Source organism: Brassica napus, chromosome C3, assembly GCF_020379485.1.
Source record: "Brassica napus cultivar Da-Ae chromosome C3, Da-Ae, whole genome shotgun sequence".
NCBI lineage: Eukaryota > Viridiplantae > Streptophyta > Magnoliopsida > Brassicales > Brassicaceae > Brassica > Brassica napus.
This window is the reverse complement of record NC_063446.1, coordinates 32,810,845-32,824,761: the sequence shown is the minus strand read 5'-3', so window position 1 is coordinate 32,824,761 and position 13,917 is coordinate 32,810,845. Positions and strand designations below refer to the sequence as shown.

The following is a 13,917-nucleotide window of genomic DNA, read 5'->3' as shown; positions in this document are numbered from 1 at the left end:
GTTTCATTCTTTATCAATCAATCTATGTTCGATTATGGGTTCTTAGGTTTTGAATTACCTTTTAACCTTAGATGATTGTTGAATCGGACCACCAAAGGAGTCTAGACTCTGTAGCAACTTGACTGTGTCTCTTCTTGGACATCAAATTCGTTGGTGCTTTACAAGCTGGTTTATATATGACTTAGTCATTCTTTTTCGGGTCAGCAATTGTGTCTGGCATTTGATTAGCTAGCTTTGTAAATGTATAATCTTTGGACGTCTATTTCACATTTTTTAATCTGAGGATCTTGCCAAGACATTCATGGTTGATTCCATTCTATTTCTTATACCATTCTTTTACCAGCTTTATTATTTGTTTCTCCTCCTGGTCTTAAAATAATCTGTGTACCTGGCCTCAAATATAATCACCCATAGTTGGCTCAAAGTACTTTATTATTGTGGGAGAATCATATCCAACATATATCCCCATCCTCCTTTTGAGGTCCCATCTTATTTCTCTGTGGTGGAGCAATTAGTACATAGACAACACATCCAAATATCTTATGATGCGGTATGTCTAGCTCTTGACCCGTTAATAATTGTGATAGGGGATACATATGCTCACTAAATGGTCTGATGCGTATTAACTTAGGTGCATGTAAATTTCGTGTGGCCCAAGCTGTGAATGGGAGTTTTGACCTCATAAGTTATGGTCTATCAATCAGCTATTTGCGTTTTAAAAGATTTCGGCCAAGCCGTTCTTGGTATGGACATGTATCACAGAATTGTCCACACTTACCCCCATGGACATACCATAATCATTTAAACGCTTGGGACATGTATACCAGTATTATCTAGACATATAGTCTTTATTTATGAAAAAGGGGCTCGTAGCCGTTTTACTGGTGATGGCCTTATGAGTTCCCCATGTGTACATGCTACACACGTGATATTCTTTGGGATAACTCTTTCTTCCTTTCAATGTGTGCCCATTTGTATATCAATTTCGCATTATGTTTGAACCAGGATGGTCAATCCGGTTATGCCATAAAGTGAATATTTTTCGCAGGCATTTAGCCTCTATCATCCTGATCTTGACATAGTAAAAACCAGTAGAGAATGCAGGTATAGTCTCGACCATTTTTCTATGGTCTTGGACGAATTTTATATATCTAAAAAGAACTTTTTATTTCCTTTGCCCATTGTTTCAATATGGAAACCACTCTTATATCTTTTAAACTCAATGGGCTTCTATGAGTGAATATAAATCATTAGATCTCTTTAGTCTGGTCATAGCCTATCATGAGGATGGCTATACCCGCAACTAAATTTCTTATAAACTCATATATTTTAAAAATCATTCATTCCTTTTATTAAGTTCAGAGCAAACAAAGCAATAAATTCAAAGTGATAAAACAAAGCAAGTATAAAAGCCAAACAAACACAGAAGTCGAAATCAACATTATTCTTTTAGGCAATCAAAAGTTTCATATTCCGTAGGATCATCTCTTTCATGATCAAAAATCATCTTTACCATCTTTATATACCAAGTGGGCTTCAGGATTCTTCCCTTTCAGACTCTCTTGATAGATGTCACAAAGATGTTTGGGAGTCCTACATATCTTAGCCCAATGGTTCCCCATTCCACATCTATGGCACACTGATTTGGTCGAGCTTTGTGGTTTAAAGGATATACCACGGTCTATGCCTCGACCATGGCTCAAATTAGGTTGATACCCAGGGCCTTTGCCATAGTGGTTCCCAAGACCAAATGTATAATAGTGGCCATGGCCACGTCCTTTCTACCCTCCACGGCCATGGCCGTGTGGTCTATCATCCTGGACGTGGTTAGATTCTTTGAATTCTTTTTTTTTCCTTTGCGGCCTTATTGGCTTCAGGTAATGGGGTTGATCCAGGAGGTCTCAATTCATTGTTTCTTATTAGCTAGCAATAGACTCATCCACGGACTTGTAGTCCTGGATTCTGAGATTCCTCCATAGCTTTTGGTAATAACACCTTTCTTTGGTGATCATATCTCGATTTGAATTATGTCCAAAGGTCTAGAGGATTCTCAATTGTCAAATACTGATCTTTGAGACTCTCAATAAGATGATGGCGAATAATTAATATTGCCATGTATCAATCTTTCTCATTGGCATTATTGTCTTCTATGATACATTCACCAAGTCTTTTTGACTTTAGGATAATCTTTGTATTCAATGCCCACCGTAAATAATTATCTCCAGAGAGATTTAAGGCATCAAAATCCAGGTTGATTTTTGACATCTCAAATCATATATCACTCAATATTTAGGTATAATTTTCATGCGGCCTTACTCTTAAAAAAAAACAATCAATTCGGATTTCAATCTTGTGAGGACAATGAAACTATCAATCTTAAAGGCATTTAATCAATCAGTCAATTTCTAGCAAGTCTTAGCAATACTATTTCTATGTGCTTATAATATTATGGTTTATCAAGACTAGCAAAAACGAATTCAATTAATCATGCAATTAGGGTTTAACAATCAATGGATTTTAGCAATACTAGTAAAAGATTTATTAATCACTCAATCAGTTTCAAGGCTGATTTTAGCAATACTATAATATAGATTTCAAGCATGAATTTCAATGAATCAGTTTCAAGGCTGATTGGTATTTAGCATAAACCATGTGTAAATAATTTATCTAGTATCTGAATTTATCAAACCTCAAAAATATATAATCAGATCAATCAATTTAATCGAACTTAGCATACAATCTTAAACCTCAAGACATTAGATTTTATCATGAATCTATCAACCTAGTATACGGATTCTCAATTCTCAAATACATTCAAATCAGATCAATATAACCTATCATACGGATTATTTAGGGTTTCTATTTAAAACAGATCAGATTACAAAACTATCAATCCTAGCAGATGATATTAAACCTCAAGAATCATGCAATCATATCATTCAGATTTTTAAACAAGTAAACCTCAATCAATCTATCAACCTATCGGATTATATAAGCAAAGCAAGCTAGCAACCTATCGGATTCAATCAATGTTTTAACAGGCTGGTCGGTTTAAACAATTTTAAATCAGATGAACAATTAACCAAGCAGGATGAGAAAATAAATCTATCAATTTAACGGTCAAACAATTCTAGCAACATAGCATCAGATTCAATCAGATTTAAAACCTCAATGATCAAAACCGAAAACAGTTTTGATTTCAAAAATATTCGATTAAGGTTTTAATATGTGATTTGATAATTATAGTATAATTAATTCTGATACTTATATTATTTAGGGTTTATAGATTTAGGGTTAGGGTTTATCGGATTTTAACTTGTAAAAACCGATTTGGGGTTTTAATCATGTAGGAACATGATTTAGGGTTTGGGGTATCGAACTTTTAGAGCTTCGATTTACTCAATTAGGATTTTTGATCTATTACCCTATGGTATTGATTCATAAAGATTAGGGTTTTAGGGTTTCATTCTTTATCAATCAATCTATGTTCGATTATGGGTTCTTAGGTTTTGAATTACCTTTTAACCTTAGATGATTGTTGAATCGGACCACCAAAGGAGTCTAGACTCTGTAGCAACTTGACTGTGTCTCTTCTTGGACATCAAATTCGTTGGTGCTTTACAAGCTGGTTTATATATGACTTATTCATTCTTTTTCGGGTCAGCAATTGTGTCTGGCATTTGATTAGCTAGCTTTGTAAATGTATAATCTTTGGACGTCTATTTCACATTTTTTAATCTGAGGATCTTGCCAAGACATTCATGGTTGATTCCATTCTATTTCTTATACCATTCTTTTACCAGCTTTATTATTTGTTTCTCCTCCTGGTCTTAAAATAATCTGTGTACCTGGCCTCAAATATAATCACCCATAGTTGGCTCAAAGTACTTTATTATTGTGGGAGAATCATATCCAACATATATCCCCATCCTCCTTTTGAGGTCCCATCTTATTTCTCTGTGGTGGAGCAATTAGTACATAGACAACACATCCAAATATCTTATGATGCGGTATGTCTAGCTCTTGACCCGTTAATAATTGTGATAGGGGATACATATGCTCACTAAATGGTCTGATGCGTATTAACTTAGGTGCATGTAAATTTCGTGTGGCCCAAGCTGTGAATGGGAGTTTTGACCTCATAAGTTATGGTCTATCAATCAGCTATTTGCGTTTTAAAAGATTTCGGCCAAGCCGTTCTTGGTATGGACATGTATCACAGAATTGTCCACACTTACCCCCATGGACATACCATAATCATTTAAACGCTTGGGACATGTATACCAGTATTATCTAGACATATAGTCTTTATTTATGAAAAAGGGGCTCGTAGCCGTTTTACTGGTGATGGCCTTATGAGTTCCCCATGTGTACATGCTACACACGTGATATTCTTTGGGATAACTCTTTCTTCCTTTCAATGTGTGCCCATTTGTATATCAATTTCGCATTATGTTTGAACCAGGATGGTCAATCCGGTTATGCCATAAAGTGAATATTTTTCGCAGGCATTTAGCCTCTATCATCCTGATCTTGACATAGTAAAAACCAGTAGAGAATGCAGGTATAGTCTCGACCATTTTTCTATGGTCTTGGACGAATTTTATATATCTAAAAAGAACTTTTTATTTCCTTTGCCCATTGTTTCAATATGGAAACCACTCTTATATCTTTTAAACTCAATGGGCTTCTATGAGTGAATATAAATCATTAGATCTCTTTAGTCTGGTCATAGCCTATCATGAGGATGGCTATACCCGCAACTAAATTTCTTATAAACTCATATATTTTAAAAATCATTCATTCCTTTTATTAAGTTCAGAGCAAACAAAGCAATAAATTCAAAGTGATAAAACAAAGCAAGTATAAAAGCCAAACAAACACAGAAGTCGAAATCAACATTATTCTTTTAGGCAATCAAAAGTTTCATATTCCGTAGGATCATCTCTTTCATGATCAAAAATCATCTTTACCATCTTTATATACCAAGTGGGCTTCAGGATTCTTCCCTTTCAGACTCTCTTGATAGATGTCACAAAGATGTTTGGGAGTCCTACATATCTTAGCCCAATGGTTCCCCATTCCACATCTATGGCACACTGATTTGGTCGAGCTTTGTGGTTTAAAGGATATACCACGGTCTATGCCTCGACCATGGCTCAAATTAGGTTGATACCCAGGGCCTTTGCCATAGTGGTTCCCAAGACCAAATGTATAATAGTGGCCATGGCCACGTCCTTTCTACCCTCCACGGCCATGGCCGTGTGGTCTATCATCCTGGACGTGGTTAGATTCTTTGAATTCTTTTTTTTTCCTTTGCGGCCTTATTGGCTTCAGGTAATGGGGTTGATCCAGGAGGTCTCAATTCATTGTTTCTTATTAGCTAGCAATAGACTCATCCACGGACTTGTAGTCCTGGATTCTGAGATTCCTCCATAGCTTTTGGTAATAACACCTTTCTTTGGTGATCATATCTCGATTTGAATTATGTCCAAAGGTCTAGAGGATTCTCAATTGTCAAATACTGATCTTTGAGACTCTCAATAAGATGATGGCGAATAATTAATATTGCCATGTATCAATCTTTCTCATTGGCATTATTGTCTTCTATGATACATTCACCAAGTCTTTTTGACTTTAGGATAATCTTTGTATTCAATGCCCACCGTAAATAATTATCTCCAGAGAGATTTAAGGCATCAAAATCCAGGTTGATTTTTGACATCTCAAATCATATATCACTCAATATTTAGGTATAATTTTCATGCGGCCTTACTCTTAAAAAAAACAATCAATTCGGATTTCAATCTTGTGAGGACAATGAAACTATCAATCTTAAAGGCATTTAATCAATCAGTCAATTTCTAGCAAGTCTTAGCAATACTATTTCTATGTGCTTATAATATTATGGTTTATCAAGACTAGCAAAAACGAATTCAATTAATCATGCAATTAGGGTTTAACAATCAATGGATTTTAGCAATACTAGTAAAAGATTTATTAATCACTCAATCAGTTTCAAGGCTGATTTTAGCAATACTATAATATAGATTTCAAGCATGAATTTCAATGAATCAGTTTCAAGGCTGATTGGTATTTAGCATAAACCATGTGTAAATAATTTATCTAGTATCTGAATTTATCAAACCTCAAAAATATATAATCAGATCAATCAATTTAATCGAACTTAGCATACAATCTTAAACCTCAAGACATTAGATTTTATCATGAATCTATCAACCTAGTATACGGATTCTCAATTCTCAAATACATTCAAATCAGATCAATATAACCTATCATACGGATTATTTAGGGTTTCTATTTAAAACAGATCAGATTACAAAACTATCCATCCTAGCAGATGATATTAAACCTCAAGAATCATGCAATCATATCATTCAGATTTTTAAACAAGTAAACCTCAATCAATCTATCAACCTATCGGATTATATAAGCAAAGCAAGCTAGCAACCTATCGGATTCAATCAATGTTTTAACAGGCTGGTCGGTTTAAACAATTTTAAATCAGATGAACAATTAACCAAGCAGGATGAGAAAATAAATCTATCAATTTAACGGTCAAACAATTCTAGCAACATAGCATCAGATTCAATCAGATTTAAAACCTCAATGATCAAAACCGAAAACAGTTTTGATTTCAAAAATATTCGATTAAGGTTTTAATATGTGATTTGATAATTATAGTATAATTAATTCTGATACTTATATTATTTAGGGTTTATAGATTTAGGGTTAGGGTTTATCGGATTTTAACTTGTAAAAACCGATTTGGGGTTTTAATCATGTAGGAACATGATTTAGGGTTTGGGGTATCGAACTTTTAGAGCTTCGATTTACTCAATTAGGATTTTTGATCTATTACCCTATGGTATTGATTCATAAAGATTAGGGTTTTAGGGTTTCATTCTTTATCAATCAATCTATGTTCGATTATGGGTTCTTAGGTTTTGAATTACCTTTTAACCTTAGATGATTGTTGAATCGGACCACCAAAGGAGTTGAGCTGCGTGTTGGACACGAACGGGACGCAAGCTGGAATGGATCGAGTCGCTTCTATCGGGTCGCAGACGTCCTTTGTTGCTTGATTGGGAACGCCTTGATTGTCGGACGCAAGCTGTCTGATGTTGTCGCGAACGAGGAAGAGGTCGCGTGCTGGAGCTGCTCTCGGGTCGCGAACGTCTGAGCTAGAATCATGAACGCCTTGTGCTGAAGCTGATCGGGGACGCGAGCTGAAACAGATGCGGGAACAAAAGACGCGATCGGGGTTTAGGATTCGTCGGATCGCCGGCTAGGATTAGGGTTTTAGAGTTTTTCGATTTGGGTATTAGCTTAGGGATTTAGAGTTTCGTGATGATAACGTATTATAAAAGTAATGAAAAAATCTATCTTTATTTATAACATAGAAGTTTTTTATATAGGAGATTACACCGTCATAGATAAATGAAAAGAGTACAAATCATAATCTCTTGGCTATGAGTCATCCGCGGCTGGTTCTTAACAAAGATCATAACAAAGAGAGAGTACTTATTACAAGTTACAATCTTTTTTTTTTTTGGTAAAATACAAGTTACAATCTTAAAAATATCTAAGAGATAGAATTATAAGACCACCTGTCTCATGGTGACGCACAAAGACCAAAAACACTTTCATAATTATTTAGTTTATTTCTATAGTTTATTGCCATACTGCCTTAGGTGGAATCCAACGAATCTTATACGACAACAACAAAGATTAGTGTAAGATCGTATGTATAATTCTCCTAGACACTTGGAAAAACCTTAGTGGTTTAGTAATATGTATCAACTTAAAATAATCAAGTAACATCAGATATTTCTTTTACATTTAAGTGTTCTTTAAAGAAAATATTAATTAAGGAACTTAAATAATAGCCATAGTTATAATTAATATACGTGTCAACACTATAGAAGTTCCAATTAACTTCAACATATAAGGATTATTCTATTGGAACTGATGCTAGGTTGCACCATGTTACCCAAAGCCTCAACATTATATCTTTAATCCTGCATGAATATTAAAAATGATTTAATAGCCTGTAATGTCCTTGTTTAGAATTCATGAAATGATGATGTTTAGGTGCTAAACTAGGGTTATCAATCCAATTTGTCCTTCAGTTTTTATTTGACTATTCCGGCATAGTTTTTTCTGCAACTTTGGTTCAGTTTTGTTTTGTTTGGTCACATATTTTTTTCTATCTTAGTTTAAACCAAAATACCCTGAAAAATGTACCAACAAGAAGGCAATTTAGTATTTTCCGGATGATGCCTTTTGGGGATGAAAGACTTGAATGGACAGACAAAAGGATATGTACGAGACACATATGAAAACGACCTATGAAAAGAGGTAAAAGACTAAAAGAGCACCCAAGTTCTACTTGCTGAGTTGCTTCTAAGCTCTAACCCTTCATTTCTTTACCTTTCTTTCTGATAATATTCTTCTTCTTTTTCCTTTTATATCTTCACTTCTAAATTATTTTCTTCTTTGGATAACATTTGCTGTTTATATTAATTATTCTTATTACTAATAATGATAACGTAGAACTATTTTTGTAATTTGAGATAGAAAAGTATATATATATTGTAAATTTCTATAGAATCTGCTTTTAGGTAGTGATAACCTTATAATTTTTATTCTAGAAAGAACATAACTCTAAAAATGTAAAAAGATCTTTGTCTTGTCACTAATCTCTATCTCTATGGAAAGCAAACAAAAAAGGTGGTGGAGCCTAGGAGTAAGAATGAGTGCGTGCATATATAAATACTGAAAGGGGAGGGAGAAAACAAAACACAACATAACTCAAAGGCAAAACAGAGGAACACTTAGGATTCATAAGACAGAGAGACAAAAAGATTGGTGGGTCTGAAGGAGAAGGGGATCTAAGACATCACTTCTCTTTTTTTTAGCTTTCACTTCAAGACAAAAAAAAGAAGGATGAGTTTGTGGGGAGTGATGGGAGGAGGATGGGGACTGGTAGAAGAAGGTTGGAGAAAAGGACCTTGGACTGCTGAAGAAGACCGTCTACTGATCGATTATGTGCGGCTTCACGGGGAAGGTCGATGGAACTCTGTGGCGAGGCTCGCAGGATTAAAGAGAAATGGCAAAAGCTGTCGGTTAAGATGGGTTAATTACTTAAGACCAGACCTCAAGAGAGGACAAATCACTCCTTATGAAGAAATCATTATCCTTGAGTTACATGCTAAGTGGGGCAACAGGTAATCAAGATTGAAGTTTAAACAATTGTAGCCTTACTTGAATAAATATCTGGAGTCTTTTTTTTCCTATATGATTTATTGCCTGATGATTTTGTAACTTCAGGTGGTCAACAATTGCTCGTAGTTTACCAGGAAGAACAGACAACGAGATCAAGAACTACTGGAGAACCCATTTCAAGAAGAAGACAAAATCTCCAAGTAACAATGCGGAGAAGACAAAAAACAGAATCTTGAAGAGGCAACAATTTCAGCAGCAAAGACGGATGGAGTTGCAGCAAGAACAACAATTGCTTCAATTCAACCAAATCGACGTGAATAAGATCATGTCTTTACTAGACGATAACAACAATTATAATGACTTCAGTAGCAGTAGTAGCGGCAGTAGTGGCGAAGGTGGTGCCTTCTATGTTCCTCATCAGATCAAAATTCCAACACCAAATTCTGGTCATGACCCAAATGGTAATGGGTTCTGCCCCGTGGTTCCGGCGCCAACAGTTGAGGCTAACGTGAATGAAGATTTCGCAATTTGGAATGGTATATGGAATCTGGATTTAGAAGGACAAGGAAGCTTTGGTGACGGTGCTTGTGTCCCAAGGAAGCACTGTTTCCAGAACTGGCCTATTCCCTCTAACTTGACCTTTTAAGTGTCTTATCTGCCGGAAAATCACATGACTTGACTGACAAGTGGTCGAGTTTGAGTTTGGTTTTGTTTTATCTTTCCTGATTTTGGGTTTAACATAAGTAGTTTGTTATCCATTGTGTGTGATGTTATAAGAAGCTCATTTGGGCAACTTCCAAGTTAAAGAGTGATGTAGTAGAAAGTCTGTCGAAGAATGGCGTCAGTTGAGTAGAGCAAATAAAATATTGTTACTTGCAAATTTTACTGGAAAAATATCTTCTTAGATTAGTAACTAACGATATTAATTTTGACCAACCAAAGTAAACTAATAATAGAAGAGACCCATGGATATGTGACTAGAAAAAACTCACTTTGTAGCGTTAAGGATAATCACCTTGTTAAGCATAAATGGGCTTTTTATTCGTGGCCATTAGTATCTCAAATACAGAAAATACAAATCCAATTTTGCGTTCTTGTTGATAAGCAGGCCATTTTGGGTGGTAGTCTGGTAGATTAGTTCTGGCGCCTAAAATTTTAACAATACTCCTTTAAATCATTGTAATAAAAGATTCAAAAGTTCCCTAAACTATATAGTATCTAAAAGGAAAACAATATAATTTCTCCTTGTTTAGATTCAGTTTGGAAACACTGTAGAATAATGATATCACAATATTTAATGCGATTCCGTCAGCTATTCCCTCACACAACCAAAATTGTTTCCCCATCTTAGTCAAATTTTATTTGGACCATATATAAATTGTATTAATTAATGTACCTTTCGATGATAGTGTACAGTAATTTCGATTATAATGAAGTGGGTGGTTCTAAATAAAAAACAATTAAATACGGACGAAACCCTTCATATACTATTGCCGTAAGATTTTTTTTTTTCTTTTGTAACTGAAGATTTATTATATTATGGATACATATATACACCAAATGTCTATATATTCAAACAAAATGCGTCTTTTTCCAACCACAAAAACGTCTATACGTCGAAATTAAGAACCAAAATTATAAGTTTGCCACGAATATTTGAGTTAGTCTTCCAGTTAATACTTAAATATTCCATTAAAATATATAAATTAGCTGGAAGCAATAGTTTTTCAATATATAGTTCTATAGATGAAAAGTCAATCGGTTTTGGCAAAAAAATATTAATGTGAAAAAATCGATTTTCTGTAAGTTTCTTACGATGCCTGTATTTATTAACATCCAGTTAGCATGAAAATATAAAACCAATTTAACTAACGAAATTTTCAAATTTGATATGCATATATAGAGGGAGGCAGCTGTAGACACCTAACCTAATGTGCCATGACGCCGAGCCGTGGACTGACCCGACTTACACGGGAGACTTGTTTGATAAAGTCTAATTTCATAAACCAGTGAACCACCTAATATGGCTTTTCTAATTAGCAAACAGTTTAAGTTTTTAAAATTGTCAGTTGACCTAAATTAAAATATATGAATATTAATTAATCACTAGTTACTACAATTGCTTAGAAATCAATGTGCTATGTGATAATCCATGATGTCATACGATTTGAAAAGCTACTATTTGTACTAAAATATGTGATTAATTTATCATTCGTCGACATTATATATAATAAAAGTTTTTTTTAATCAAGCCCCATTACAATATATATACTCTTTTTTTTTCGTAGTCCTTTATCAGGTAGTTTCTAATGTGATGAGCTCATTGATTTTACGTTGTATTTATATCAGTGAATATAGATTACAAGTGTGTGCTATGATGATCAGGTTTACGTATAGGCATAGTTGAGCGTTATCAGGCTCGCCAATGGAGTCACATTGAATGCCACTGATTTGTTGATTTAGGGCTTAAGTGCAATTTAAAAAAAAAAATCAAACGTGATTCATGCGTTAGCGGATGCGTCTCAACCTCGGTACATCGTTAAATTCACTTTTAAATTTTTTGTGTTCACTATATGGTGCATATATCTGCTTATTTAGTAATTTGTTCTTTTGAAAATTCTGTCTATTGATTTTATACTTATTTAGTTAACTCAAATTAACATTGTGTCCTGACTTTGATTTCCCAAGATAAATATAAATTTTAACTTTGTCGTAAAAAGCAAACAAATCAAACGTGGTTCCTGATAACCCATGTTATCATTTACATTGGACTAATAGATAATCTCTGCTTTGCAAGCCACTTTGAAGTTTTGATTGAACCTGGAATATAATATTTCAATTAGTTCTTTAATTGCCAATCAGATTTGAGATGAATGTTTAGAAATTTAACAAATTAAAATAAACTTTCTTAATTTCTTGCAAGGTCATCATATTAAAATTTTCGTATATAGAGAAACGTAATCTTGAGTTAGCCAATTGTCAATCGGCATTCGATTTATAAAACAGTTAGGTGTTTATGTAACTAGATCGGAATGGTTTGGTGGAACTTACATGTACAAGTAAAAATGTCGTATTCAAGAAAAAAAAACTAAGACTCAAAGACTTCTGCATAATGCATCCAATCTTTATTTTTATTTTGAAACATCCATATAATAAGAGTAATTCGACCGGCTATAAAACTGATCTGATGATGGTACTATATGGAGCTGAATGACTAAATTCCACATGGGAAATATAATTTACTGAGAATGATATAGTTATGTCAATGGGTTTGGAGTTTTTTTTTTTTTTTTTTGCTAAAAAGGGGTTTGGAGTTAAAAACTCATGAAATTTAATACTAAATTTTGTGTAACTAAAAAGAAACTTAATATCAATACTTTTGAATTTAGTTTGATTTCGATTGACAATAGAGTAATACAAACCGTGGAGACAAAATTCACAATCATAAAATATATAAAAATAATAATTAGTTCCAATATTAATGCGCTTTTGTAATTCCACAATTTTTGTTGCCAGGAATTCTTTTTTTTTTTTGGGTTCTATAATCAAACAAAGGGACAATGAGTTTCCCTTTCCGTGACAGTGTGAATCTAAAATGACTAGCGGGTCCCACTTTGGTTGAGAATATTCTTCCCTCTTCAATCTAGATCGAGATTCCTTGGTCGATAACGTATGTTACACTTGGACAGATCATCTCTTCAAGAAACATTTCAATTTTTTTGACAAATAAAAGTCATCGATTTTTTTTTGTTTTTTATGCTCACCAAAAGTCATTGATTTTCTCTGGTTGAAGTTAATTAACTTAATCATTCAATGACGTATAACCAGATAATTTAATCATTTTTTGTTAGTTTGTTTGTCGAAGAAACCTTGAGGAGTACAATAGCAAAATCATATTGTGATTTAAATATTACGATGAATTTTTTTTGGGTGAAAATGTTAAATTTTATACCAAATTTTTTTTTTTGTGACAGAAATTACAAAAGAAACAAGCAGCAGATCGCAAATAAATCTAATGCAACAACAAAAGAGAAAGAAAAGCAACCTCAAAGATTTACAGACCCTAACATTACTCAACAGAAGTTTTACTAGCTAAGGAAGCGTCGAAACTAGGCCGAGGAGGCATTGCCACATGAGTTAAAGCCTTTGATAAACTATGAGACCACACTTTGGTAGAAATCGGCTTGTCCGCGCAGCGCTGCTCCAAATGATTGGCTTTGAATACACACAGCTTTGCCAATCCTAACCGCTGCAGCTACGAGTCTCAAACAACCACCGGAAGAAGAGAGCTCGAGCTCCTAGAGCTTCAAATCACTACCCGCGCAAGTAAACCTTTAGGGCGCCATCTGGCTAGCCCGACAAACCATTGAAGATCACTCTTATTAAACTCGACTTCAAAAATAATGCGAGCCATAGCAGACGATCAGGAGAGATGAGAGCCACATCCTGATGCCGTTCTTCCTTGCCTACAAAAGGACCGAAAATCAGCCCACCAAAGAGAACCAAGGGTACCACAATGGTGCTGGGAAGACCGATCATCACATGAGCCTCCCACGGAGAGCCTCCACTCCAATGACCCAAGGAAGATCCAAGCTCACCGCCTCGCGCTAACACCGAGAACCGAAGCTAGCTCCACAATGCCTAATCAACACTACACTACGGGGGAGC

General features: G+C 34.6%; 1 protein-coding gene across 1 annotated transcript; it reads left to right on the top strand.

The window, feature by feature from the left end:
- Nucleotides 1–8,020: 8,020 nt before the first annotated feature.
- On the top strand, nt 8,021–10,125 carry LOC106414380 (myb-related protein 305-like). The gene is made up of 2 exons (XM_013855049.3): nt 8,021–9,251; nt 9,355–10,125. Exons 1-2 carry the CDS (start codon nt 8,971–8,973, stop codon nt 9,893–9,895), a joined length of 822 nt encoding a protein of 273 aa, XP_013710503.1. The 5' UTR covers nt 8,021–8,970; the 3' UTR covers nt 9,896–10,125.
- The last annotated feature ends 3,792 nt before the right edge of the window (nt 10,126–13,917 follow it).